The following is a 25,833-nucleotide window of genomic DNA, read 5'->3' on the forward strand; positions in this document are numbered from 1 at the left end:
TTTAGGGCGCTGTGCTTGTGCTCTTATGTATCGCTGGCAAACGCTTGTGAATGGGTCTGCATATGTCAGACCTGGTCTTTGTGAGCTTGTAAAGGTTTGCAGAGGCTAATCTATCCAACCAAGGATTTGTGATTTCCAATGGATGCCCTCTCTGGAGCCCCCCCCCCCTCTGTCACATCATGTGGCAAAGATAGAGGACAGGTGGGGAAAGAGCTGACAAAGAAGTCAGAGACAACTCTTGCTGGGTGAATAAGCATGCGTTTTTCTTAATCTGTTGTTCATGGAAGAGTTTTGCTGAGACTGCTCGCTCTCTTTCAGTATAGCAGTGCTTCATATTCATGCACTTGCTCTTCCAGTTTCATCTGGAAGATGCGCAGCACAGCACAGGTTTCTGTTAGACTTTATACCACTGGGCAGCTCCACCGGAGCTGACAGAAAGACTGCCCTGCTCAAAGGCATCCCCAGAATTTTCCAGCTGGTCTGAAATTGCAATCTCTTGATCACAAGCCATTTCCCTCATGTTGAGGTCAGCACCACCCATAGCTCTATAAATAAAATGCTCTTGAATATAAAGTAGAATAAATCAATTTTAAACACTGAAACATATTCAATATGTCCAGTTTTGTAATTCCAGAATAATTGAAGCTGTTTTACTAATCAAATGCTCAAAAAAATGCAAAAGAAAAATCTACATTTTAAAAGCCATCAGGATAAAACAGCCAATAGCTTAACCAACTTATTTAAAATACTTACCAAAATATGCAGCACAGGTTTAGGGGCCTCCAGATGTGTCCTTGCCAATGTGCACAGTTCTACAGATGCATTCGCGAATGAGAAAAGATGCTTTACCATCAGAACACTACATCCCCAGACCAGATAATGCTACAGCTTCAAGTTTATACAGTGTGTGTGTAGACACCTGTGTGTTGGGTGAGCTGTGCGATGACAAAAGTGTGAACATGCACCAACCCACCCACCCACTCATGGGCACACAGAGCTGCAGTGGCATTTAGGCAGTGACATTTTCCAGGTGACATTTTGTCTGTGGCCAAACCCATACTTAATGAACCCCATCATGCTGTCTTCCATGCAGCCATGGAGCCAGCAGCCAATTTGCATACATGCATGCTCATGTGGATACACACATTCTTAGAAAGTTTTTCCAGGAGAAAACTCTATATAAAAATGTATTTGATCAGATTAGATATTGATGTTCTAAACCAGTGCAGGGATTTAAATCAGCAATCCTTTATGCAATACTCATACTTTTTACTGACATGTAAAATGCACTGTCCATTCCACTATCACTGAAATGATTGTAATGTGATGGTGCTGACAAATATATTCATATACGCAGTTTCAATTAATTGTCTTTCTCTCCTCTCTGTCAAACTTGCATCTTGAAAATAAAGCAGATGACTGTAATTCTGTTTGATTGGACATAAGGTTATTTGAATAGATCTGTAACCAAATGTATCGATCTCTTTACAGCAACAAGCCTCAATCAATCAATATAACCTCATCTAATTGGCCCACTGGGAGCTTATGATTAATTACCAGTAATAATACATACAATGTCAACACACAACGATATTAATAAACAGAAGAGATCATGTCAACACTAGGAATGAGACTCATACAAATTGTGCATAAAGGAATCAAACCTCTTCTTGCTGTGAGGCAGCAGCGCTACCCACTGCACCATTGTGCAGCCCCTGGGGAATCTTCCAATTCCATTTAAGCATCAAGTAAAATCTTGAATGAAGTGTGTGCCAAGTACTGTTGGAAGTTTGTTTTTTATATGATGCAAAGTCAACTCCTGACCCAATTGTTAAACTGTTTGAGTAAAAAAAAAAGGTTCTTGTTGATGAACGCCCACACACTTACTTTAATCAATCATGTTCATATAAATGAATCATAATTTACAGTTTCTTCGGTGTGAATATGGTGCTGCTGGCTTTGTCCTTATTATAAGGGAGTCCGGTTTCATGTCTCAAGCTGGGAAATAAGAGACTGAGAAAACCACCCCATTGATTTCAACTTCCAAATTCAGAATGCCAGGCTGCCAGGTAGTGAGAGATAACCGATGAATAGTGAAACCCAATGGGGGAAATGCTTTGTGCTTCTCTCACTGGTGACATTCATTCAGTCTGCTAATAAATGTGATCCAAATAAATGTTGAGGAAATGGAAAAAAATCAATGAGCTTCATTACCGCACCATCCATCCTGACACTAGCAGGCAAGTATAGTTATGGAGCGAGATACTATATTATTTATCACTGAAGGGCCCAAGTGATGTTTGATGTTTTGTTCCGTCAATGTGTAGTATTTGTTTGTTTGTGTATCCAAGCAGAGGTTGCATTCACATATTGGGTTGTAAATAATGTCTTTGCCATTCTAATGTTCACTTTTTAGCAATAACGATACATAACATGTTAAATATTTTTAACTTTTAGGAAAGCAACTTCATCATGGTAACATGAAGTGCACAGAGAAAATTGTCAGACTTAAATGTCACAATACATTTTTCTTGTCAGCATCACACAACGCAAACAATTTATTATTCTCCAGTGATGATGACGATGCGTTTATCAGAAATTTAATTGAACTGTCCATCCCGCTGTGCTGCTCCTCTCCCAACTCGCCGTTTGTCCTATATTTTCATTAAAGTGCCAGACAAGTTGAACCAGTCTCAGGTTGCGTGGAACATGGTTCTAAGTTCGGAAAGGAGGGGCAGCCGTCAACCTTCTGTGGTGTTGCCTGATTTCAACCCTTTTACGTTGTCTGCACAAACAGATTGCTCATCTTTGAAAATGTGAATTGTAAGCTCCCGAAATCAAACCACAAGTCCTGCAGCGTGTTCTCCTTCTGCACCGGGGGAAGGGCTGCACCTCCCTGTGACCATCGTGGTCAAAGACATGCTCCAAGGCCTCCGGGCCGTAACTCTTCAGCCTGCTGTCAGTACCTGAATAGTGAGAATGATGACTACAGTGCCAAGGTCAGCCATGGTGCCCAAGTGAAAATGCATGTAAACTGCATTATTTTAGCAGATTACAATATTATATATATATATATATATATATATCATATATCATATCTGTGTCGGTGTGACTGTCTATTGAGCAGTGATCAAGGAAACTAGATTAAATGAATGACGGTATTTACATTAAGGAATCGTGTAGTGAATAGCTGTCCTGTCATAAAGCCAATTAATTAGAGAGAGAGAGAGAGAGAGAAAGAGATTAGTTTGCATTCCTCATCTCAAAAATAAATATGATACTCAAGACACTTAATCATGAAGGAGTTACTCACTGACGCACTTGGCAGGTCGGCACACTATTAATGAAACAATAGCTACTTGTCTGGTCTTGTAGCGCTTTGACGTTGGTCTTTTGTCGATGTGAGTTTTAAAGATATCAAGCATTCACGCTGCTCTCCATGCAGAGTTTATGAGAATAAGTTTTGAAAATGTTTGTGCAAATGAAACTCTCAGTGTGGCAGCTTCACCGTATGCAGAGTCAACAAGGCCAGCCAAGTGTGTGATTTAGTCTGTGGCATGTGTGCATTAAGTTCAGCCTCATGCCTTATATTAATCAAATAATGTGTGGAATAACACACACACACATCATTCTTGGAAAAAGTCTTGATTCAATAGTAGTAGTAATAGTAGTAGTAGAAAAAGTCACAAGTGGATCACTATTTTTGAACGTGGCTAAATCCTGCTCATACAGCGGAAGAATATGTGGGAAAATATAAGTAAATCTTTTTTCTAAATTGCCATTTCCAAAATCTAAAACATTTGCTTTTATTTTTGAACTAGCCCTCTGTAACTTTGACAGACCAAAGCTGTGCTGATGAGTGGTTGCAATTCGGATAGACAACGCCGTCACACACAAATGAATATATGTAAACCACTTTCTTGAGGTTGTTTTGCAGCACAAAAGCCCAAATTGCCAAAAGCATACGCTTGTTAACAATGATAAATAGACTGGCATAAGGGAAAGAAATGGGACAGAGGGAGAGAGCAAAATTGTAAACTGTGAGAAGATGATTTAATTTTGCCCTCTGATCCTTTAAATAATTTCACGAGGGAAAAAATCTGTCCGAGTTATTCAGTGTTTGTGTCGTGAATATTTATAATGCATATAAAATGGTTATGGCACAGCTGTTGCCGGTCGGGTCGCAGGTCATTAGAATCCAAAACCCAAACAGAGGCGGCCGCTGTGGTCGTCACTAGTGGTTCTCTAGCAAACGTGACCAGTGTTAGGAGATTTAATTTATTTATGGACAATATTTTCAGTGATTTTAATCTGGTGACCAGCCATTAGCCTGCACCCAGCCTGGCAGAGCGCCTATTTTCAGCTGTTCAGTGTTTTCATTTGAATCTGTTTGAAGCTGTTTCCCTCAATTCCTCTTTGCCTAGAACAGAGATATTTTAATCCTGCGCTCATATTTATCAAACAACCCAGCATCACTCAGAGGAGTTGCGCTGAAAGTTTGGGTCGAACTAAAAATAAAACTCAGAGATAAACATGCAAGGTGGTTAAGAAGTTTCCTGCACCACTTTGAGCAAAGATTATCTCTTATCTGTGGGGAGGCTTAACAACGTTGTCATTTTGCAACACACAAATAACTTAAAACAGTGTGATTATAATATAATTTGATTCAAAGAAGGAATTAAATGACAAAAATACTGTAACTTTAGGTATGAATCTCAAAGTAATCTTGAACAAAATGGCCCATTAGTGTGTCTCCTTAATAAAACACATTGGCAGTATAATGAGCCACAAAGTTCAGACGAGCCAGAGAGAATTTAAATGAGCATTAAAAGTGGGAGACTCATCCATCCACAGAATGTGAGACAGGACATTTTAACACAGCTCCGTATACAATCAGGCTTTCTCTGCAGCTGTGCTCCAGAACCTCCAATCAATGAATTCCGCTTTAAAACAGAACCGGCAGGGATTTCCTGCTTCATTTCAGCTAAGTCAGTGTTTGTATACACTGAGAAACACAAACCCACAACTCACGGTAGTCATCAAAACTCCCTGTGAGGCATCTGGAGAGAGGGTTCGACTGTGTTTGAGTTTTCACATGAAATAGCATTTCACACTTTTACATTATATATTATATATAGATATATATATATACCAACTAGTCTCGCCTCACTATTCCCAGTCTCTGTGAGATATTTACTCGCTTTGCAAATAAAGCAAAAACAAAAACAAAAAACAAAACATGGCATCTCTGAAATTGTGTGATATTTGTTATATTTCCAAAACCCCGCCGTGTCCTCTGAGGATAGGATGTGACCGGAATGCAAGAAGTCTCCCTGCTTACACGTACACAACCATTCTCCTAATTTGGCGGTGTTAGGTCACAAAACATAGGCTGCAGTCCTGAGGCGTCAATGCACTAAATGTTAATGTGATGGATCCAGTTCTTGTTTTTGCAAGTTTCCCCTGATTAAATTACCATTTAGTTTTTGCTGCATAACCAAAATATATGTCATTTCCAAGTGAGCAGATGAATGACCTATTTTGTGGTTTAGGTTCGAGGACTGTTTGCCAAGGCAGCTCTCAAAAGTCATATTATGCTTCTCTAAATATTTATTAAAGATAGATTTTCTTTGTCCACTCTGCACAACAAACTAAACAGTTTATCTGCTTTTTTTTTTCTCTCTGTTTATCTGAAGAGTGGTCGGGACAGACATTACTGGAAACTTCTTCTCTGTTTTTTTTTCCTGCCCTCCATCCATCCATCCCCTAACCAGGACGAACGAGACCCTGTGAGCAGTGTGATAATTGTTGTTTGGTTTTGTTGAGTCTGTATTTGTTGCTTGATCCGGTTTTGAGGTCAGTGACATAATTACACACATTTTTTTGCTGTTCCACAACAGCAACAGTAAAACAGTAGTTTTCACTGCTGTAAGTTTCCCCTCAAATGGGAAATGTTGTCTTTTTTTGGGGGGGGGGGGGTGAGGGGGGGTGTTGTTTGTGTTGTTTATTAGCCATAATCCCTTCAAGGGGAAGCCCTTGCTGTTATTCTTGCTCCTGATGCATTACTGTCATGCTCATAATCACATTAAAGAGCACCCTCCAGGTATCGCCGCTAATGCAAATTGAATTTTTGTCAGATGCAGGCTGACACTAAAAAGGCCCGTCGTTGCTGTGATAGGAGGAGCCGCCGTCCCTGGTGTAAAACAATAATGAGTCATGTGTAACGGAAATAGAGAGGTGTTAATGAGCAAAGTTGATGCAGGATGAAGCGAGAACGCACTGCGTAATATTTCCTTGTCTCGTATCACTGTTTTCCAGATGGCGAGAGCACCTGCGTGCACGTGTACACACACACACACACACACACACACACACACATTATTTCTTGCTGTCTGCACGAGCACTAATTCTCTTATTTGGACGTGAAGTCTTATCTCCACATGCATGTAGAATATGTTTTCTTAACGGTTGGTTTGTTTGTAATCTGTTTAACTTGTTGACCTAATACCTGTTCGACATAATGCAATGTTGCCATTATAACTGATAAGAACATTTAAAAACAACAACATTAGGATGCAAAACTACAATGAACAGGATTCATTCTCCATAGTTGGTGGTGGTAAAGCTACTATTGTAGCCACAGCTGCCCTGGGGCAGACTGACAGAAGAGAGATCGCCAATTTGCGCCATCGGCCCTCCTGACCGCCACCGACATTCACACAGGAAATGTGGGTGAAGTGTCTTGCGCAAGGACACAACAACAGTGAACACACGTGCCGGAACCGCCGACCTCTCGATCATAGGACGACCCGCTCCACCACCTGCGCCACTGTTGCCCCACCCCTTTCTTGTCTTTCTCCCAAGCCCATGCACATGTAGAGCGAGCGGATCGCGGTAACCTCCCTCCCACGGCCATCCTCTCATGAGATGTTCATCAAAAGAGACATCTGTCTTTTTTGTCATTTTTCCGTGCTTCCTCCCACTGCTCCTGCCCCCCCCCCCCCCCCCCCCCCCCAGTTCCTGCTCCATCCATCCCACCCTGCTGCTTCTCTCCCGACTCGCCGTTTGTCTCATATTTTCATTAAAATGACAGACGAGACAAACAGAAGTGGGATGGAGAGATGAAAAAAAAAGCTCAAGTTGATCCGTACTGAGGCTGCGTGGAACATGGTTCTAAGTCTATGAAGGAGGGACAGGGAACATTGCTGCTGTGTGGGGAAATTTAATGTGTGTGGGAGTGACAGAGGAGAGGATATTGACCTTTTTACTAGCACTCCTTTCTCACTCCTTCATTCCGCTGAGATCATCTCAGTTTTAGGAAGGGGGAGAGGCAGAATGAAAGAGTGAGAATGTCGTGGCTCCATTTGATGGCCATTTGTCTCCCCTCCAAAATCAGCTCTCTTAATAGCTGCCCCTGGGCCACTTTAGAGTGACTGGGCTTTATCTCTCAACGCTATGTCTTTGTGTCTTCATGGTAGTTCTACTAACAACAGGGAAGCTCAACAAAGCCACAGCTGCTACTTATCAAGTTCAAATGTTGATATGTGGGGCATTGCTTCTTTATTTTTCCACGTGTGTTCTGTAAAATATTGCCTGATTGAGGTGTGACTTTCATTCTTTCCATGGAAAACATGAAACGTCAACATGTGAATTTATTGAGGTTAAAAAAATCAAATAATAAGAGCACTTTGGAAAGCAGTTTCCCAACAATCTGCCTATGTTTAGCTATTTGTTACACGTGGCATTATTACATGTCTCGTAGTGTGAGATTTTATTTTACCGGCTGATTTAGAATGTCACATCATCAAAAGCAAATGTAGTGCTGCTTAGTTTAGCACGATTCTAAAATACATTTTTTGTTATTTTGCTTCAGTTTGATCCTGGACTGGTTATTTTTGAGAAATTTGGCTCAGACAGATGAAAATGAAAAAGCCCACACACCAGTAACGTAGATGTCCTTGCTCTACAACTGTATAATCAGGGTCATCACCCAATGAAACTGAAAAGATGCGAGAATTCAATAATTCTCAAGAAGACATTTTCTTGGTAAATATTCATTGTTTTATAATTTTCACTATGAGCCAGAAACTGCAAATTAACAATAAGATATTCTTTGAAATTAAATCTTTAGTTTTTTTTATTTTGCTGTTGTTTACACTGCCATCCTTGTTAATAAGGCAAGCCATGTTTTGGTGCTTGTAGCAGAATACAGTCGTACTCAATTATCAAACTATACATTCTCACAGCAAACAATGTTCTTTAGAAAAGCAGCTGTGACTAATCCCCCCCTACGTTTACAGAGGAAAGGTTCAAATACAGACATTGATGCAGGATGAAGCCAGAACGAACTGCGTAATATTTCCTTGTCTCGTATGGTTGCACATATTAAGTGTCTTTGTAATCTATTGTAATTTATTGTTATTTTGCATCTGTTGTGTCATTTTTATTTTATTTTATTGTCATTTTGCATCAATTGAGTAATTTAATATTGGTTTTATTTTTATTTGTATTGTTGGATTTGTATTGTTAAATGTCGATGATTTATGTACTAAGGACTTTCAATGGAAACAAGACCGCAAGGGCTTTTTTGAAATGCTCTTCTTAGACAGGATGTTTGACTGTATTTGTACTGTAATACATGCTACTGTGTGACTGTACTTGTACTCTAACATTCTATCTAATAAATATATTCATCATCATCATCACATTCCTGCCATAACAGTGCAGATATGTGGAAGGGCAGGGACTGTGTGTGGGAGGAGTCACGATCTAATTGACAATGATGGGGGACGGATGGCGCTCTATAGTTGCCATAGAGACCTTTGTGGCTGACTGCAGTTGCTGCTTTCTGTCTTTTATTAATTCCTGAGAGGGAAGCAGCGGCACACACACACACACACACAGTGGAAAGTACACTTACCATGTTTGGATCTGTTGTCCGTGGATGCTTTATGATAGGCACATAAAGGTAAAACACGCGCTGAGGGACAGAATGGGAATGACGATGCAACTTATGGATTCAGCAGAATTCCAAGGCTCTCCGAACACGATATGCGCTGAACTACCAAAATATCCACCACAACATAAATTATTCTTTCATTTCAAAGTTGCTAAACTTGCTGATCCCAGCCAGGATTCAGTATCAGTTTAGTTGCACTGCTGTGATATCAGTGCAAGCTAGAGATGATAAATCACCTCCGACAGCTTGTATCTGTACTGTAATGTGTAAAAACTGTATGTAAATAACCATAAAGATGTGCTTGTGTATTTGTCATATTTCACACCTCAGTGCTACAGTTCACCTTTTTCATGCCAAGCTCCGTTACATGTCTTGTTTAATACTGTTAGGCACATTTCCTTTGTGTCAGTACCTCAAACCGTGGACTCATTATGCTGCAGGAAAAACTCCTCTAACTCCCCAACTAAGTGTTGATCGAGTCTTTCCTCATAACGCCGCTGCATTATCATTTATTCTCCATCCATCTGTAGATTTTATGTTTGTGTCAGCTTGGATTTAGTGCTCATCATGATTTACTCATTCAGTTTTATTGACGTGGCAGATGTGCGCTCTGCTGGAAACATAGCTTTTCAAAATAAACTATTTTTGAAGATATCACTGAGGCGTTTTGACGCAAAGCTGCTAATCATTTTGTAGAAAAAAACATTAAGTGTAGTAATTAAGGCGGTTGCTGACTGTTCTGACAGTCTGTTGCAGCAGCTGTTTCAAAATGTACGACTCTTCACGTAAAGGCGGTGTCCTGTGGTACGTAATACAACGCAGACAAAGGAGATCTGGGCCTCCATATTACATCAAGCTTTTTTGTATTTTTAAAGGCGTGTCTATAATTATAGACAAAGTGCAGCACAGAACTTCAGAACTACTGAACGAGCCATCCGGTTCAGCTAAGGTTTAAAATTGCCTCTTTGCTGTCTTATTCTACAAATAATTAAATTGCGCAGTCGCATTTTAATTAATTGGACGAGTCAAACTCACTCCAAAGCCTTTGAAAGAAACACTTTATCATCATAGGAGCGATTTATTGCAACATGCCAACAGCAAACATCTCCTCAGGCGAACGGCTTTCAATGAATAAAAGGAGTTGTGCATAATTTAGCAAATGTTACCAGGATACAGAGCTGGCCTAACAGGTCTGCCATCTGCTTTTGACACTCAAGCACTTTCATGTATATTAGAAGGCATTTAAGGTACTTTACTGTTGAGGCATCATCAATTACCATAATGCTGCTTTAGGTCCAGGGATTTGCATTTTTTACACCTTGAGGATTTAAAACGGCTGCAGCTGTGACAAACAAGGTGACAAAGCAATCTGCTGCAAGGAGCGGAGCGGGACCTTGAAGCGAGACACTTCACTCTGAAACAAAGCTGTAATTTAGACTCTCTAATAGACCCTGCTCAAAATCCCATCATCTTTTTTGCTTTGTGAATCACAGGGGTGGCTGAACCTGCTACTTTGCTGCTCACGTGCACGCATGAGATTTATCCTGCCGATAGGAGGTAGAGCTGGAATTGTTTCTGCTTGTGGCGTAATGGCAAGTTTTTCTTCGTGCACTTGCTGCATATGAATGCTGTCCTCATATATAATTCAGTATGTGGCAAAGAAAGGAATTTCCCATTGAATGAACCACATATAGTGTTACGCATGTGTGTCAGGTGCTTCCTATTGGCGTTTGAGTGAACGTGCATGTCTTGAGGGGAATGGTGGGAATACACTAACATGTATGGGAGGAAGAAAGAAAGAATGTGCATATTTATGAAGGAGCAGCGGCTAAGCAGAGAGAGAGAGAGTCGGAGATGAATTGCATTGTGCAGTGTAATGTTGAGGAGGAGAGGGGATTGAGGTTGGAGACTTGAGATAGAGACTGGGGATCAAGTCATTCAAAGCTCCAAATGGCTTTGAGAAAACCAATCAAACCAGCATACACTCTCTCCTCGTCTTGCACACACACACTTGCTTGCACTTGGCATGGGCTATTCGTACATGTACACTATTGTCAGTGGGGTGGAGTTACAGTACTGCAATGCTGATCTACTGCCATTAGACATGAATGCAACACACGCACGTGTTCGTATTGAGCTCTGATTTGAAGTCTCATCCTTTGCTTGATGACTGAAGGACTGTCTGTGAGGAAGGTGTCACCTGCTTAACGCTTAAACATTAGAATTTGCCATGATTGGATTTTACAACTATGAATTATGACATTTCTTTCTAATTTTGTAATAATGACCCAGGTGATATCAAATCACGCAACTACAATGGAGGGAAAAAGCACACGAAGAGTTAACGGGAAGAGAGGAAAAGGGTAACTGAGCTTCCAAAGTAAAAGAGGAAACGACAATGATCCTACAACCACAAAGCTGTACAATGGATGTCATTAACTCATTGGCTGCCAGCCATTTTCAGCGCAGATTTCCCCATGAGAGTGGCGGCCTGAATTTGTCTTACTTCCAACGTCTCTCTCTTGTCTCCTTCTGTCTTCTTCCCATATAATGTATGCTGATCTCTCATCCAAAAACAGCTCTGCTGCCTCCTACAGGGGATCATTTCATCACTGTATTAGTGTAGAAGTGTGATATTGATAGAGGAGCTCTGCCAGAACCCTCCTCTGAAAATCTTCAGACGTCAATGGATGTCAGTAAATTTGCTGACATTTTCTTTGTGTGACTTTTAAAGTGCATCTTTGCGTAACCAAACAGTAGAACAACTGGGACACACTAATACGTTCATGGAGGAATTCCGGCGCCCCCGAGCAGACGGGATTTAAAGGCGCTTTTCTGCACACACATTTAAAACTGTTTCCATAAGTTACCCTCATCTCGTGCCTAAGCTCACCTGCCAATCATATTAATGTTAATGATCACACTTCATTTTAACTGCTGCAGAGCTGTCTTCCTGCCCTAAGCAGTTTCCATGACATGCGGCTGACAGCACGCCACTTCTCATATGACAAGTAGGCTGTAGATAAAGGAAATCCACATTTTACTCATATTTGAATGTAGGTGTCTTTAAAGGTGACTGTTACCCATTAAAAATCATATTTATGGTTCTAACTGCTGTAATACTCCACCATTCTGTGGGTAGATGGTGCAATGATGACTTTAGTGGTATTTCTAAACTTGCATCTCGAAGAGCTTCACTGTTAACCTCCCTTACTCTGTCTGGCCCAGCCTAACACGCTTTCTGTGCCTCTCCAGGAACTTCAGTTTGAACGCCTGACCAGAGAACTTGAGGCTGAGCGTCAGATCGTCTCCACGCAACTGGAGAGATGCAAGCTGGGATCAGAGGCAGGCAGCGTGAGCAGCATCAGGTAACAACGCAAACCTAACTGTGTTCATTGTTGAGCAAAAGCGTGAGTGTGTGTGTCCCTGAAAATAACAAGGTAAAATAAAATGCATTGTTTGTATTGTTGTTGTTGTGTTTATAAGACTTTGGGAGGTTGCGATTACCTGCATTTATCAGACATATACAAGAGTGTGTCTGTGAGCGTTGGCTCCCCCACAAGTGTATGTTAGAGCATGATGGAAAAGGGTGGGGAACCTTCATGACACTTATGCTGACTGCACCGTTATATACACTATTTCCATCACATGTTGGCACACACATGCACATGCACATACACACAGTGAAATGATGTTAGTGGAAAAGAACAATTCCCCCCCTGCTGTGGGTTGTATTCATCTGCTAGATGGATTGGGTCAGTACTGCGGTTACAGGCGCAATAAGACACAACTAGCCACACAAGTACACAGTGATGGTGCTACTTGAATAAAAATAGCATTGAGTGCACCTCTATCTCTATCAGGTGTGATATTGTCTTCTCAAAAATGTAGATCCTCACATACTGTACTGAAGGACAGCCGCTGAGGGTTTGACAGAACAGACACATCAACCCAATCCTTGACATCATTGCTAAGTTTGCGACCACACACACATTCACGCATATAATGTACACACCTGCATGTACACCGAACATATATTAGAAGATCCTCTGCATGCAAATTAATTGCTTTTAATGTTGTTTGTAATATTTGCTTTAATCTGCGTTAGTCAGTCCCTGATCCTCTTGACAGTTGTGGCTCATCAAAGAGCTGATTGAACAGCATTATTATTATGCAGATGCGTCTTTGGCTGCTCAAAGTAAAGGGTCGCTCTCAAACCTGCATTTTGAAAATGGTCCTATTTTGGGAATTGCATTTTGATCTCACATGATTGGTCCACTCCTCAATGGCTGTGCCAAACTGCCCGACACTGGCAGAAGACGGAATGCCCTTTTGTACATACCAATCTGTCATCCCAAAGAGGAACAGTGGTTGACATGTCTCGCGAGAGAATGCAGACCATGCAAGAACTGAGATGTAAATCAGCTTCCAGTTATTTGGTGTGTACAGATTCAGACAAAATGCTGCAACATGAGGCGATGGTGTTGGACCAATGGGAAGACAAGGACCCTCAAGGTCACATCGCCGTACCTATGTGCATTCAAACTAGCATCAGCAAAATGCATCTCTGCTCTTTATCCTATGCTGTAAACCGTTCTCCACTGTGAGCCACTCTGCTCACAACACTGACGCTGCCATCTGCCGAGTGCAGCGCAAACTGGGACTCATCTGAGAAGCCTTCCCCAACTTGCCAGACACCATTGAAGACGAGCATGTGCCCACTGAAGTCGGCTGTGATGAAGCACGGGGGACGGTCGAGCATGCTGGGAATCTTCTCTGAGATGGTGTCTGGCAGTCTGGGGTGCGATTCCTCGTTTAGCCCAATCAACTGAACTTCTTGGAAATGACGTTGAGTACAGCTTATGGTGGAGAATGCCAGCATGCCATTAGCACCCTCCTGCAAAAGCTGCAACATATATTATCGCCTTGTGTTGTGTGATTAAACTACGACCATCCCAATGCAGACATATACAGAATGATGTGCATCGACAATGCCTGACATTTATATTTTTGTTGAGTGTATGTGGGTGCACATCTCTTCAGAGAGATTGTCCTTTGCGGTAGAATTAGCCTTACACTAGCGGCACACCGTTTCTCATAATGCAGCATTAAGGATCCAATTAGCTAAAGGGGTGAAACCCTTAAAATATAACCTTAATCTTGTTTGCAATTTAAACATCTGGCCTGGCTAGTGCTTCATAGTTTTCGGATGAGAGAAAGAGCGCTCTTAGCAGAAAGAGGGAGCAGAGATGAAGGAGGGATGCGTGGAGGAGAGATATATGCTGCTAGTAATGTTTGTATTTATGACAACAGCTCAAACCCAATATCTGTTCCTCGTCTTATTTCTTCATTACTGCCACGTCACGTTTCGTCTTTGCTTCCTAGAAAATAAAATGCCTGAGTAAAAGTAAAGTTTGGTGAAAAGTTGGACTTGTTGGGATGTTCCTTGTGATTTTTTGTGAAGTCAAAGAGTCAGGTTCAAATGAATCCAGCATCCCTCTGCCTCCCTCGGGCTGCTTATTGCATAAGTGCCCAACCCTGAGGGGAGCAGGCAGGCATACTGAGCGCACTGGAAAACAAATCCTCTGAACTTTCAATTCATTCTGTTTTTGTGGTGAAGGTTTAAAGCTTTTCTTTCTTGGTTTGTGTTGAAGTTCAATTATATGTTAATGCACCTTGATGGTGAGCTAAAATTAACCGAGAGCCAACATCAAGGACGTAGTAAATATGTATTGTAGCCAAACTAATGAAACTTTTTGGAGTAATTCTGTTGTGAATTGTCTTTGCAGCCACGGTGTGAACCATTCTGACATATTCAGATACTATACTAAGAAGCATTCACATGAACTCAGCGACCCACATTTTGCTGTATTTATTTCACTTCGAGTATTTAAACTAAAATAAGCTCCATTTCCTATTAGCTCAATAGGATGCAAACACACCAGATTACACCAGATTTATACTCTTTATTCTTTGATTTGTGAAGCTTATTAGCCTGATGTCAAGCCACAATGATTATTACATATATTGTCATATATTACATATAATATTGTCATATATTACATATATTACTTACATATATATGATTCTGGACAGGTGATTTAGTATATCTGAATGACGCAGCAAGGAATGAGAAGCGAAGGCATGGCCGGCCTGCATCTGAAATGTAAAAATCAATGTGATTCAGGGAGATTTTAGTATGTATGCAATTTCATGCATAGCAGCTGAGCTGATGAACAGAGAGCTTTACTTTTCTAACATATGACCTATAGGACTTTCTCATACTAAAGAGCCATGTCTTTCAACTCTTCTCTTAGTCAGCATCTGTTTAGGTGCGCTTTCTTTATGCTTGTGAGGATGCCTGAATCTACATGTGTCTGTGCTCGCAGCAGCCTGTCTGCTGTCAAGTCTTCTGTCTCACAGTTACATCGTCTTATGATTATCACATCAGATACGGAGGATTGGCTTAGCGGAGCTTTTGTCTGCTGACAGCTCACTGTGTGCCGTTGAATCCACCAGGCTTTTGTGCACTCAAATTTGTCAACGCATGTCAACCAAAACGTGTGATGTCCTTTTGTCGTCTTTTTCGCTCTAAAACAGACAAGCTCACCTCTGAATTGCCCTTTTTTTAATGTCTTTTTTTTATTCTGTTTTGATTGACATCATCCTTTATGCAGATTGCAATGTCAGCCCCCGATTTGTTATTTTCAAGTTTAAATCCTAAATATAGATATTAGCCACCGAAACGCGACTGCAAACGAACAGAACGAGTCTGATGCTATTCAAAGAGACAGCATTAACCTTTCCAATGGTTTCCACCATCACCGCTCATTTTCCTCTGCTTCATCAGGGTCTCAGTGACAGGCCGCAGCTAAATATAGCATTTAGTGACTGACTCCGTGATTAAGTGTTGTAATGAAGCACGGGGTAAAAATGAAGGAGTGATGATATGTTACCTGGATTGGGACAAAAAGAGATTTCTTTTCTATACACTGTCGAGCTTTGTGTTGCGATTTCACAGAAAATGAATCCACTCTCCTCTCATTCTTCTGAACTTATGTCTCTCCATTCATGACAACCTATATTCTCCCAGAAAAGGCACTTCCTGTGGGCTTAAAGCTGAGACCACCATATTCTCTCAGCAGAGGGTCCATTACTCTGTTGGAAGCTTGTCAGAGGGAAACCTACCTACTACCCACAAATAATGTGTGTGTGTGTGTGTGTTTCTTGTATACCCTCTTGCATTACACAAGCCCCGCGTGTGCATTAGTGCGTATATATGTGTGTGTTCCCGTGCGTCTGTGTGTCCTGAGTTGCGTTACGCTCAATAAAGCAATTCAGGCATCTCCATGGACTCCTCCTCAGAGCTGAGGACCCTAAAAAAAATGCCTGACTGCCGTGCATGGAACCCAGGGCATTACTGACTAACATCTGTTCACACTGTGAAACGTTGGCATGCAGCACACGCTTCACGGAATGCAAACACTCTAGAGCACGGACACGCTCACAAGCAAACACACACACACACACACACACAAGGACCCCATGCCGAGACTAATTTGTCATTTTTCTACCATTAGTGTGAAGTGGCAACCGGTGGGCTACATTTGCTCCTGCTGTCTTTTCCGTCTGACTGGCTGTGCAACTCAAACCCTCAGTGCGCCCTTAAATGGTTATGCAATTAAGTTTTGGTTGATATATTTCAATTAGCATTTTGCCATTTTCGTGCCACACCAACACTGACGCAGCACCAAAGTGATTGTAAGAATAGGGTTTGGCATCATATAGGAAATGAACATATTCAGCATTCAGAGCATCATAAAAACACCAGGACTACTTTCACTTCTTCCATTACAGCCGATTGTAGCAAAACATTTGTTCTGAGCTTTATTAGCCACCCTCTCACATCTGCTAAGATCTACAATTGAAAAATAAAATATCCATAAAACTTGCAGGATTAATAATGCACCAATTGTAGCAAGGACAAGCAGATTGCAGAATATGTCTCAGACGTCCCTCCCCGGCGGTCCTGGAGTCATTTGAGATCTAAGGCAGATATGTCTCCTGTCAGAATGGGATCATTAGAGGTCCCGAGGCTTTTGTCTGCCTTTCTGTGACCTTTCTGTGCCTTCTTGAACACATTATTGGTGCATTAAATCGCTGCCTGTGAACTTTTGAGGAAGAATGTGAAGTTGCTTCTAAGATAATCGTGACTCAGGGCACTAAATTATCAAAGCTATATAGGATAAATCTCATAAGTTTATGGAATTCACTGGCTAAATGTAATTATGTTGTCATATTCCGCTGACTACAAGCAAGCGCAGTACCAGCTTGATGCCTCAAAACTGTTATTATTGAGTATACATGCAAATATGATGTGATAGATGGCAAAATGTGTAGTGGAACCTCGATTGTCGAGCATAAATCGTTCCACTATATTGTTCTAAAACTGACTTGAGCACAGTCTTTCTGCGATGGCAGGTCGACTCAAACTGAACCTACTCGGGTAGACTCCGCCTTCGTTCGCGTGTCTTTGGTTCGCCTCGGCTTCCACTGTTTTACATCAGGTCATAAATCAGTCATGCACTGGAACAACACGTAAGACATAGATTGAGTGCAGTTTCAAAGCCGCAGCATTAAAAAAAAAAAGGTGGTCTCATGCTAAACTCAATTATAATTCTGGAATTATTTTAAAGCAGAAAGGTCATATCAGATGAGAAGCCGCCACTCGTTGGTATGCAGATGGCAGGCGAAACAAATGATTATTTTGTTTTGCCTAATGGAATTGTTCGCGTTTTTACCGGAGAGGAATGGGGCATCGATGCCGGGGGGCGGCGAAAAGCAATGCAGAAATATTGAGGGGAAGAGAGAAGTAAAGTGAGGAGAGGAGGAAAGAGCAAGACACAGATGGCTAATAAATAACTTTCATTACTCAGTGGTAGCTGCAGAATGTTAGTTATTTAAATAATGGCTTCCTTGTTTCTCCTCTATCCATCTTCTGCTTATTGTTGTTTAATTGTTCCTCCCCAAACATTATTCTGTCCATTCTAGTTTCTCTGTAATTGATCTGTATATGAATTGAAGTCTTTTTGTTTTATCATGTATATCATGTGCTTTATAGTACTTATATCTGCAATTTTGAGATACATTTTGAATTTCTTCTGGAGGCAAACAATTTACTTTGTACCCATTATTTTATTTTACCTGAGAACTTTACTATAAAAGTTACTAGACATCAGAACCAAAGTACCAAAAAACACAAAACAACATATTTCATCAGTCATTATAAAACGAATATTAATCAACCAATCTGAAAATGGTTCTCTTCCAAGTATAAATAGAAATGTAATTATTTGGATAACTTACTTAAATATGTACTTTTCAAATACATTTATTGCCATACAATTACTTTTGTTGTAATATGAGGTGCCAGCCTTTTACTCAAGTAGTATTTGTTTATTTTGATTGTAATACTCGCGGTACGGTACAGCACTGAACAGTATATAGTATGTAGTACTGGATCAAGTCGGAGCAGTCCATGTATTCATGTTTATATGCGTTAGATAACCCTTTCTGACGCGCCCTGTTGACCAGACGTTCCTTTCGGCTGTATCATTTATGCATCCTGCTGCTGTGTACTCTTGGCGCTCAGGGGTTGATGCTTATAGATTACGTCTGATTTGTAAACAAGCAGACCCTCGCTCCAGGCCTTACCGAATTTCTATTTATCTACTGTCGCTGATGCCGCTTAACTTAGCGTTTGCGACTCTGAATTGCATCACAAAGAGAAGGAATTATGATTTCTTTCCTCTTTTAGTGTCAAGTGTTGATGGAAGCTCTCAAGACATGCCGCTACCAAGACATCAGACATTGTTATGCTCCACCACAGAATGGGCGAGGGGAATATTGGAATCGAGTGTATCCGTCCATCTGTCACCTTTCAGTGGCTACAAGTTTTCTTGTAATTCACTACATTTTCAAAATGATATTTTCTCTGCAGCCACTTGTGGACAATGGAAAGTGTTTTTTGAAGAAATTATTTGCCGTTTTCGTGATATTCTTTCTACTTGAATGAGGTAAGTGTTGTGTGTGGTCACCAATGATAAATGTCCTGAACGGGTTTGATAACTGTTTTCATAATTTCATAACTTTCCTTCACAAAAATGTGTAAAAAAATACAAAATTAGAACCCAATATGTTACAATCTGATTGTACTCTAGACAGAGAAATGTGGTACCGGTACTCTGATCAACTGACGCATGAACACATCCCCCTCAACATCTGAAGTAGTACAGCTGCAGTCTAGAATGCAGATAGCTACACGGTTTAAGCGTTCTTTCTGTGAGCATGAGCTGCTTCCATCGTGACACTTTCATTTTACATGTCTGTCATCATCACACACTCTACTTCATTCACAAAGGCTGCTTTTAACATGAGCATGCACATTAGGAACAAGCATCACTTGGTGACGACGGCATATTGATGACTGCGTCTTTATAAGATATGAAACATCATGAGGAAATGAGAACAGGAGAGACATAAAAGTCCACTCATTCCCTTTCAGAGGCTGCTGCTGCATGTCACGTTTTTAATGCAGCACATTGTTGATGTGATAATGAGTGGTTACAAACAGTGGATCCATGTTGAGCATGCACACACACACGCACACACACACACACAAATACTATTTTAATTGTGCATTAGTATAGAGTTAGAATAAAGATATAGATATAGGGAAGAAAAAGTGTGTTTGCATTTCCATATACAAGGACAAACACGCACACACACACACACACTGCTGTGTGTTGGTGCCCAGTGCCCCGCTCGCAATGGACTATTTATTCTAATCAAGCTGTGACATTTAGTTCCACACCAGCAGTGACCAGTGTAACTCTTTGTGCTGCGTGTACGAACACACCCAGACACATGCCCACATTTCCTCACCACAGGCCCCAGGCTTTTCTCAGGAGCAAACCCACAAATACTGCGCTCTAAATGTGTCCGACACTGAGGAGCAGACGTTCACACCGCTGGTTTGGGCTCATCGTTGATCACAGCGATGAAGTCACCCCAGACCCCACGCAGAAGCATTTAGAGAAATGTCCCATGCTTTGATGTCACAGTGTTGTGTCAGCGATATTTTCCACCTTCTCTTCTCTTCTCTTCTCTTCTCATTTAATGACCTCATTAAAGAGTGGTTTAAACAAAAACACCCTTTACTTGTGAGATTTGCTGATTTCATGTTTTAATCGGTGGTACTAATTTTGATCGCTTTTATCATTTTTACTTTGCACTATTGAGTCACATTCATTTCAAATTTTTTTAGATACAGACATTAGTAAATTCCGTTTTGTCGTCTACCAGAAACAGACAGCTTTCAGATATGCCCTTATTATTTAACTCCTGTCTCTGTGGACGCGTTCTGTCCCTGACTGCCCTCCTGTTTTTTGCCACGGCGAAAATACTATCCAATTACATTCCTTTATCTCACTCTTCCCCACTCTTGTCTCCTGCATTGGGTGATAATAGAAGGATCCATCACACCATTAGCTTCAGGCGGTTTTATAAGCTCAGCAAAGTGCTGCATAGAGAGAATTCAAATTATAGGCTGCTGCATTACACCTTACAATACGCCCTGTGTTTAGGCCTGTGTATGTAGGTGTGTGTGTGTGTGTGTGTCTCTGTGTAAGTGATGATGAGCCATGAGTCACCCCCCCAATGACTGATGATGTATTTCCAAGAGGAGAGGAGAGAAATGGTGGCAGGTGGCGACATCTCTCACGCCGCTGTCATCCCCTCTTTCTATCTTTCCGTCGGCCTCTCTGTGTTGTTTCGTCTCGCCCTCTATCTGTCTGTCTTCGCTCTAAAATTATGACCTGGCTTTTTGCATTTGAGCAGGTACATATTTTTCCTCACCTGTCACATGTCCTTGTATATGACGAAACCCAACCTCTGTGTTTGTGTTCTCCTGGAGTGATTTGATAGCACCGCGAGCAGCCAGCATAGCTGCCAGGCAATGTTAATACATGTTAAGTTAAAGGGCATGCAAACGTGATCCAGAAGGAAGCCAGAGATCAGAGCGAGCCAAGTGCAGACAGAGATTTATTGTTGTTCAGGGACACAGAAGTACAGCTGATGTATACCAAATGTACTAAGAGCTTAAATCCTGAACGTTAGCCAGAACAGTGGATGTTATTGCTAAGCATTTAGTTTTAAGAAGAAACGTGGAAATCAACAGGTTGCTGCCTGTTTTCACACTTTGATTTTATTTTAAGGTTCCGCCCCCTGTAGACATGCCTGCTGCACATGCTGTCACCTGAACTCATTTATTTTCTCATTTTCATATTAAGAAAACAATTTCAGCAAACCAATTAAAAACTGTTTTTATTGTTCTATGCAATTCATATGTCCCTACTGCAGTGAAATGTACCTCAGGGTGACGACTAGTGCAACAGAGCGTCACTGTTTAAGCTCAAAATAAGTGTCGTCTAAATGGTTCTTGTTTGCACAGGCAAAATGATTTTAATTATGTGTTTGTTCTTTCATTTTTCAGTTGTAATAAGGATTTATACATGCTGTATAGATGCATATACATAATGCACTGTATACAGGCAGTCGGCGACTTGCAACCACAATTGGTTCTGAGGGTTTTGTCGTATGCTGATTCGGCCATAAATCACCCCATGTTAAATTACCGTAAGTATATTATGCTGCGTTTAGAGTAGAAAGAGACAATTTCCTCTCGGCAGACATTGTGGGTGAGACCGCAGAAACTGTTGTGCACTCGATCCGCTCACTCACTTGCTTTCTGGAATGTCGTAAAAACATGTAAAAAGACAAAAGAACAAACGAGTTTAGCTAATTTATCCACCTCAGCAATCATTGTGGCTGCGTTGCACCAGTCTTTTCACTACAGCTGTCCATGTGATGTTCTCATAGTCTGTGAAAGAAAGATGATTTTTTTTCTCATTTGGTTTGGCTCATTCCTTGAAAATGAAATTACACTCTCAAAACCACATGGCAATTGTTCACAACAGAATGGAATTTGTCCTTCATTTCATCAAATGTCTTTGCTAATTATTAAATACAGTTGCCTGCATTTAGTACAATTTCCAAGTGAATAGATCTTGCTGTGTTAAACTGATTGTTGACTTCTCAGTCTGAAGATTGTTCTTTCCACATGCCTGCCTTATTTCATTGTACTATAAGTCATCACATGGACAATAGTCTGTTCAAGTATCAAAATGAATCAACTGTGAATACCATACATGAATCTCTTGGAACATTGGATAAATTGATTACTGTAATTGACAGTCAGGTGAAACCATAAGCCACTATATAATCACTCAAAAGCGTTTTATTTTCATAATCTTTTTGTAATAACATTTTTATTTATCTCCAATGTTTCTTATCTTGTTATCATTAAAGTTAACGAGTTTATCCAAATCATGCCCCTATGTCTGTCATTTCCTTTGTGGATGTGAGGGCGGATGGACAGGACATTTTTACTCCTTTAGTTGTCAGCAGCTGGTGACTCCATGTCAGTGGCAAGGAGATGGAGGCCTGCAGGGCCAGCAGCAACAGTGTGTGTGTGTGTGTGTGTGTGTCCTCATGCTGAGGGGAATCAGGGTGTTTGGCTCATTAACCATGCAAATGTATGCTTATCTGCCCCTAACACCAGATAGTGGTGAAAATAGATAAGAACCAACCAAACCAATGCCAGAGAGTCAGACAGAGAGCAAAACGGCACGATGGAAAGAAACTGGGAGAGAAACATGAAAACAAAACATGGACTGAGACAGATAATAAAAGGAAATGGCAAGAGAGAGAGATACCTATTCCAAAAAGCAAGAGCGAAAACAGAGGAAGGAGAGTTAGAGCTACAAGAGGCAGAGAAATGACTTATGCTGCAGAAGGCAACGTCTCCCCAGGGCTTACATAATAGAACACCCGATGGCTGTTTGGACACGCGCGTTATCGGTTTTCTTTTGTTTTCGACCTCATTAGCCATAGCCTCCTCCCATGATGATATTGTGATCAGTGGTGGGCTCTTCAGTTTTTTTTTATCATCTCAGTCATCCATCATTTTTCTTTTATTATTATTTTTTTTTATCATCAGACAGCTCTGATAACATTGGACTAAAATATGGACAGATGATGCCCCATCTGGCCTTTCCTAAATTACACTGGTTACTTTAATTCCAGGTCAAGACAAGGTGGTAAGTATGTTACTGTTCGGCTCTGAGAGACAATCTTTCCTTGTTTATGTTTGTCATTGCCTTGTTTGTGTGTGTGTGTGCGCGCACATTTATGTGGGATTTTGGGGTCAACAGAGATGGCTGAGCACTTTGACAGTAATACGTAGGTTGTGTATTTTTAGGTTCGCCTGTGTGGTGTCCTGCTTGCCTGTTTATCTGGTAGGCATATATTTTCTTAAGCCTGGACCTTTATTAACTGGACCTCTTTATGCACAAGGAGGACACGTGGGGTGGACTGTGACAGGTTGATTATGTGTTTTGCATGTGGTCCAAAATGAAAGCCTTCAAAAGCAGCTTGCAGCAAACTCAAAGCAGAAGAGGTGAACATGTCTTCAGACCGTCCCTTCGAATAGAGGATAAAATTAACTGACATGTAGCACGGATGCCAAACCATTGCTTTGCATTTGCGACATACATGCAAGATGCCGCGCCAGATTTTGATGCTGCTGTGTTATACTTTATGCTTCCTGTTGTTGCTGGGGGTGCAGAATAACGCACCTGAATGACATTGTTCTGAGATCACAATTGTTGCACATGTTGATGATGTGATCAGGGTTGGGGAGGGGGAAAAACATACCTACAGTTAATTGTTTTTTAAAAAGACTTTACCAACCATTATTTTTTACATGCGCGTGATACATTTAAAACCAATGCTACCGGTAAAGTTCTGATTGTCCCGAGACAACAATAACCGGAAGACACAAAAAAAAGAGTTGACATTAGAGGTGGACAGTTTCCTACTTTATTAAGATTTATAAATAGGGTCAGATGTAATCCCATAAGAACATGCTAAGAAAAAGACACGCTGCAAGCAAAAATAAGTAAATAATTTTTTTCACATGAATGCGCACGTGTTTTATCTACATGCATGGCTGAGCATCATGACTGCTGTTCAGGTTTGTTTACCTTCCAACTGATCCACAACTGGTCCACAAAAGAGCTACTGCCGGAGGGCCTCTGTCCTCTGGAGTCATCAAACCCTGAGGCCAAAGGAATCAATGCCTGAAGCAGTCTGAGCAGAAGATTTAATAGTGGAAGCATTGCAGGTGATAGTTTGCGTGTGTGTTTGTGCCACACACCAGGTGGACTTACTTGCACAGTTCTGTGACCAAATTTTTCTTTTCTTTTCACAAACCAAAAATACACCCCTTTTTGAACCCCACAAGCACTTTGTCATTAATATGCACCAACAGTTTGAAGAGGACAGAAATTGTCAGAAAAGTGTTCAGACTCTCAGCCTTTATTCTGCACAGCTACCTCTGGTGCCTCCAGAGTACCGAAGCCATCAGCAGTTTGAAAGCAAACAAAAAGACATTGCAAATGACTGACTAGACCCATTCATTGACGCATAATGCAATGCATGTATAATTCTGTTCTGTGCTGCTGCACAAAGAATCATATTCTCACAAAGACTTCACAGAGGATTTAGATTAACAGAATAAAGCCAGAAAATGTATTTTATGTGGGCCAGGGGTTGGATGAGGGGGGGGGGGGGGGGGGGCAAAGTCCTCCCTAGAGCCATTACTGGATGCTGTGATTACACTTTTCATTGTGACCTTTATCACCTGCTCTGGATCCTCCCAAATCGATTTTTATTTGCATTGTAACCCAATGAGTCAGGACGATACGCCAGGTGGCGAAAGTCACTCGTTGATTTAATACTGACGTAATCGAGATGAACTTCTGTGAGTCATAGTCTGCAGATTTCAGCATACGAGCATTGAAAAGAGTTTGAGGGTTAGAAGTTAAGCTTGGGATAATAATGTAATATTAATTCGAGTTTGCTCATGACAGTGCGATAAACTCAACAAGGCAAGCATTAACAGACCTCACATTGCTGTTTGTGATCACTATTCCAGATAAACCAGACAAAGGAACGTTGTTACACGTCGGTCCTAAATGTAGGTTTGAAGTATTTTTACGTCCGCCGAGGACGTTGTGTTTACGCCACAATGGGTTGTTGTTTGTCTGATTGTCTGTCTGTTAGCAAGATAACTCAAAAGGTTGCGGACGGTTCCTTAATCTAAATGAAACAAAATAATGGAATAATGGAAGTCAGGTTTTCTATCTGCTTCCATTTTTTCAGTCATCCATTCCTATCTAATTTACATAATTAAAATATATTAGTAGGTTTTCTTGTGAATGTAAAATAAAAAGAAAGGCAGACTTTTTGTATTCTTGTTTGCAGAAAAAAAGCCAGAGAGAAGGAAAAGGAACAAATGAGAAATTGCCAACATATATCCTGCACAGTGTCCACCAGTCCAGGTTATTAGCCAGTCATGCAAATCAAATCTTAACATCTTTTTTGTTGTTCCGAATTTTTACCAGGCGCTTCTGGATAACATTGTTCAAAATTATGCAAATAAGCAACTTTGCAATATTAACAGAGACTGAGGCAAACGGTAAAGTCAAGTTAGCTGCAGCCTGGCCACGTGCACGTGTGTGTGTGTGTCTGTGTGTGATATACTGTGATAGTCGGACCAGCCAGATTCCCTTCTACAAGTTAATTAAAACTTCAGCTTCAGGCTTTCACTGCCTGTCATGTCACATTTTCCCATCGATCAATTGCACTTTTAAATACACACATTCTGTACTCTGTATACAGCATTCTCATGC

General features: G+C 41.0%; 1 protein-coding gene across 1 annotated transcript in view; it reads left to right on the top strand.

Moving 5' to 3' along the window:
- The window catches only part of ctnnd2a (catenin (cadherin-associated protein), delta 2a), a 147,328-nt gene that overhangs the window by 22,231 nt on the left and 99,264 nt on the right, over nt 1–25,833 (top strand). The window contains exon 2 of the mRNA XM_068748223.1: nt 12,215–12,327. Coding sequence (XP_068604324.1) covers nt 12,215–12,327 — 113 coding nt within the window. The remainder of the gene's footprint in view (nt 1–12,214; nt 12,328–25,833) is intronic.

The sequence above is a fragment of the Brachionichthys hirsutus genome, chromosome 14 (assembly GCF_040956055.1).
Source record: "Brachionichthys hirsutus isolate HB-005 chromosome 14, CSIRO-AGI_Bhir_v1, whole genome shotgun sequence".
Classification (NCBI taxonomy): Eukaryota; Metazoa; Chordata; class Actinopteri; order Lophiiformes; family Brachionichthyidae; genus Brachionichthys; species Brachionichthys hirsutus.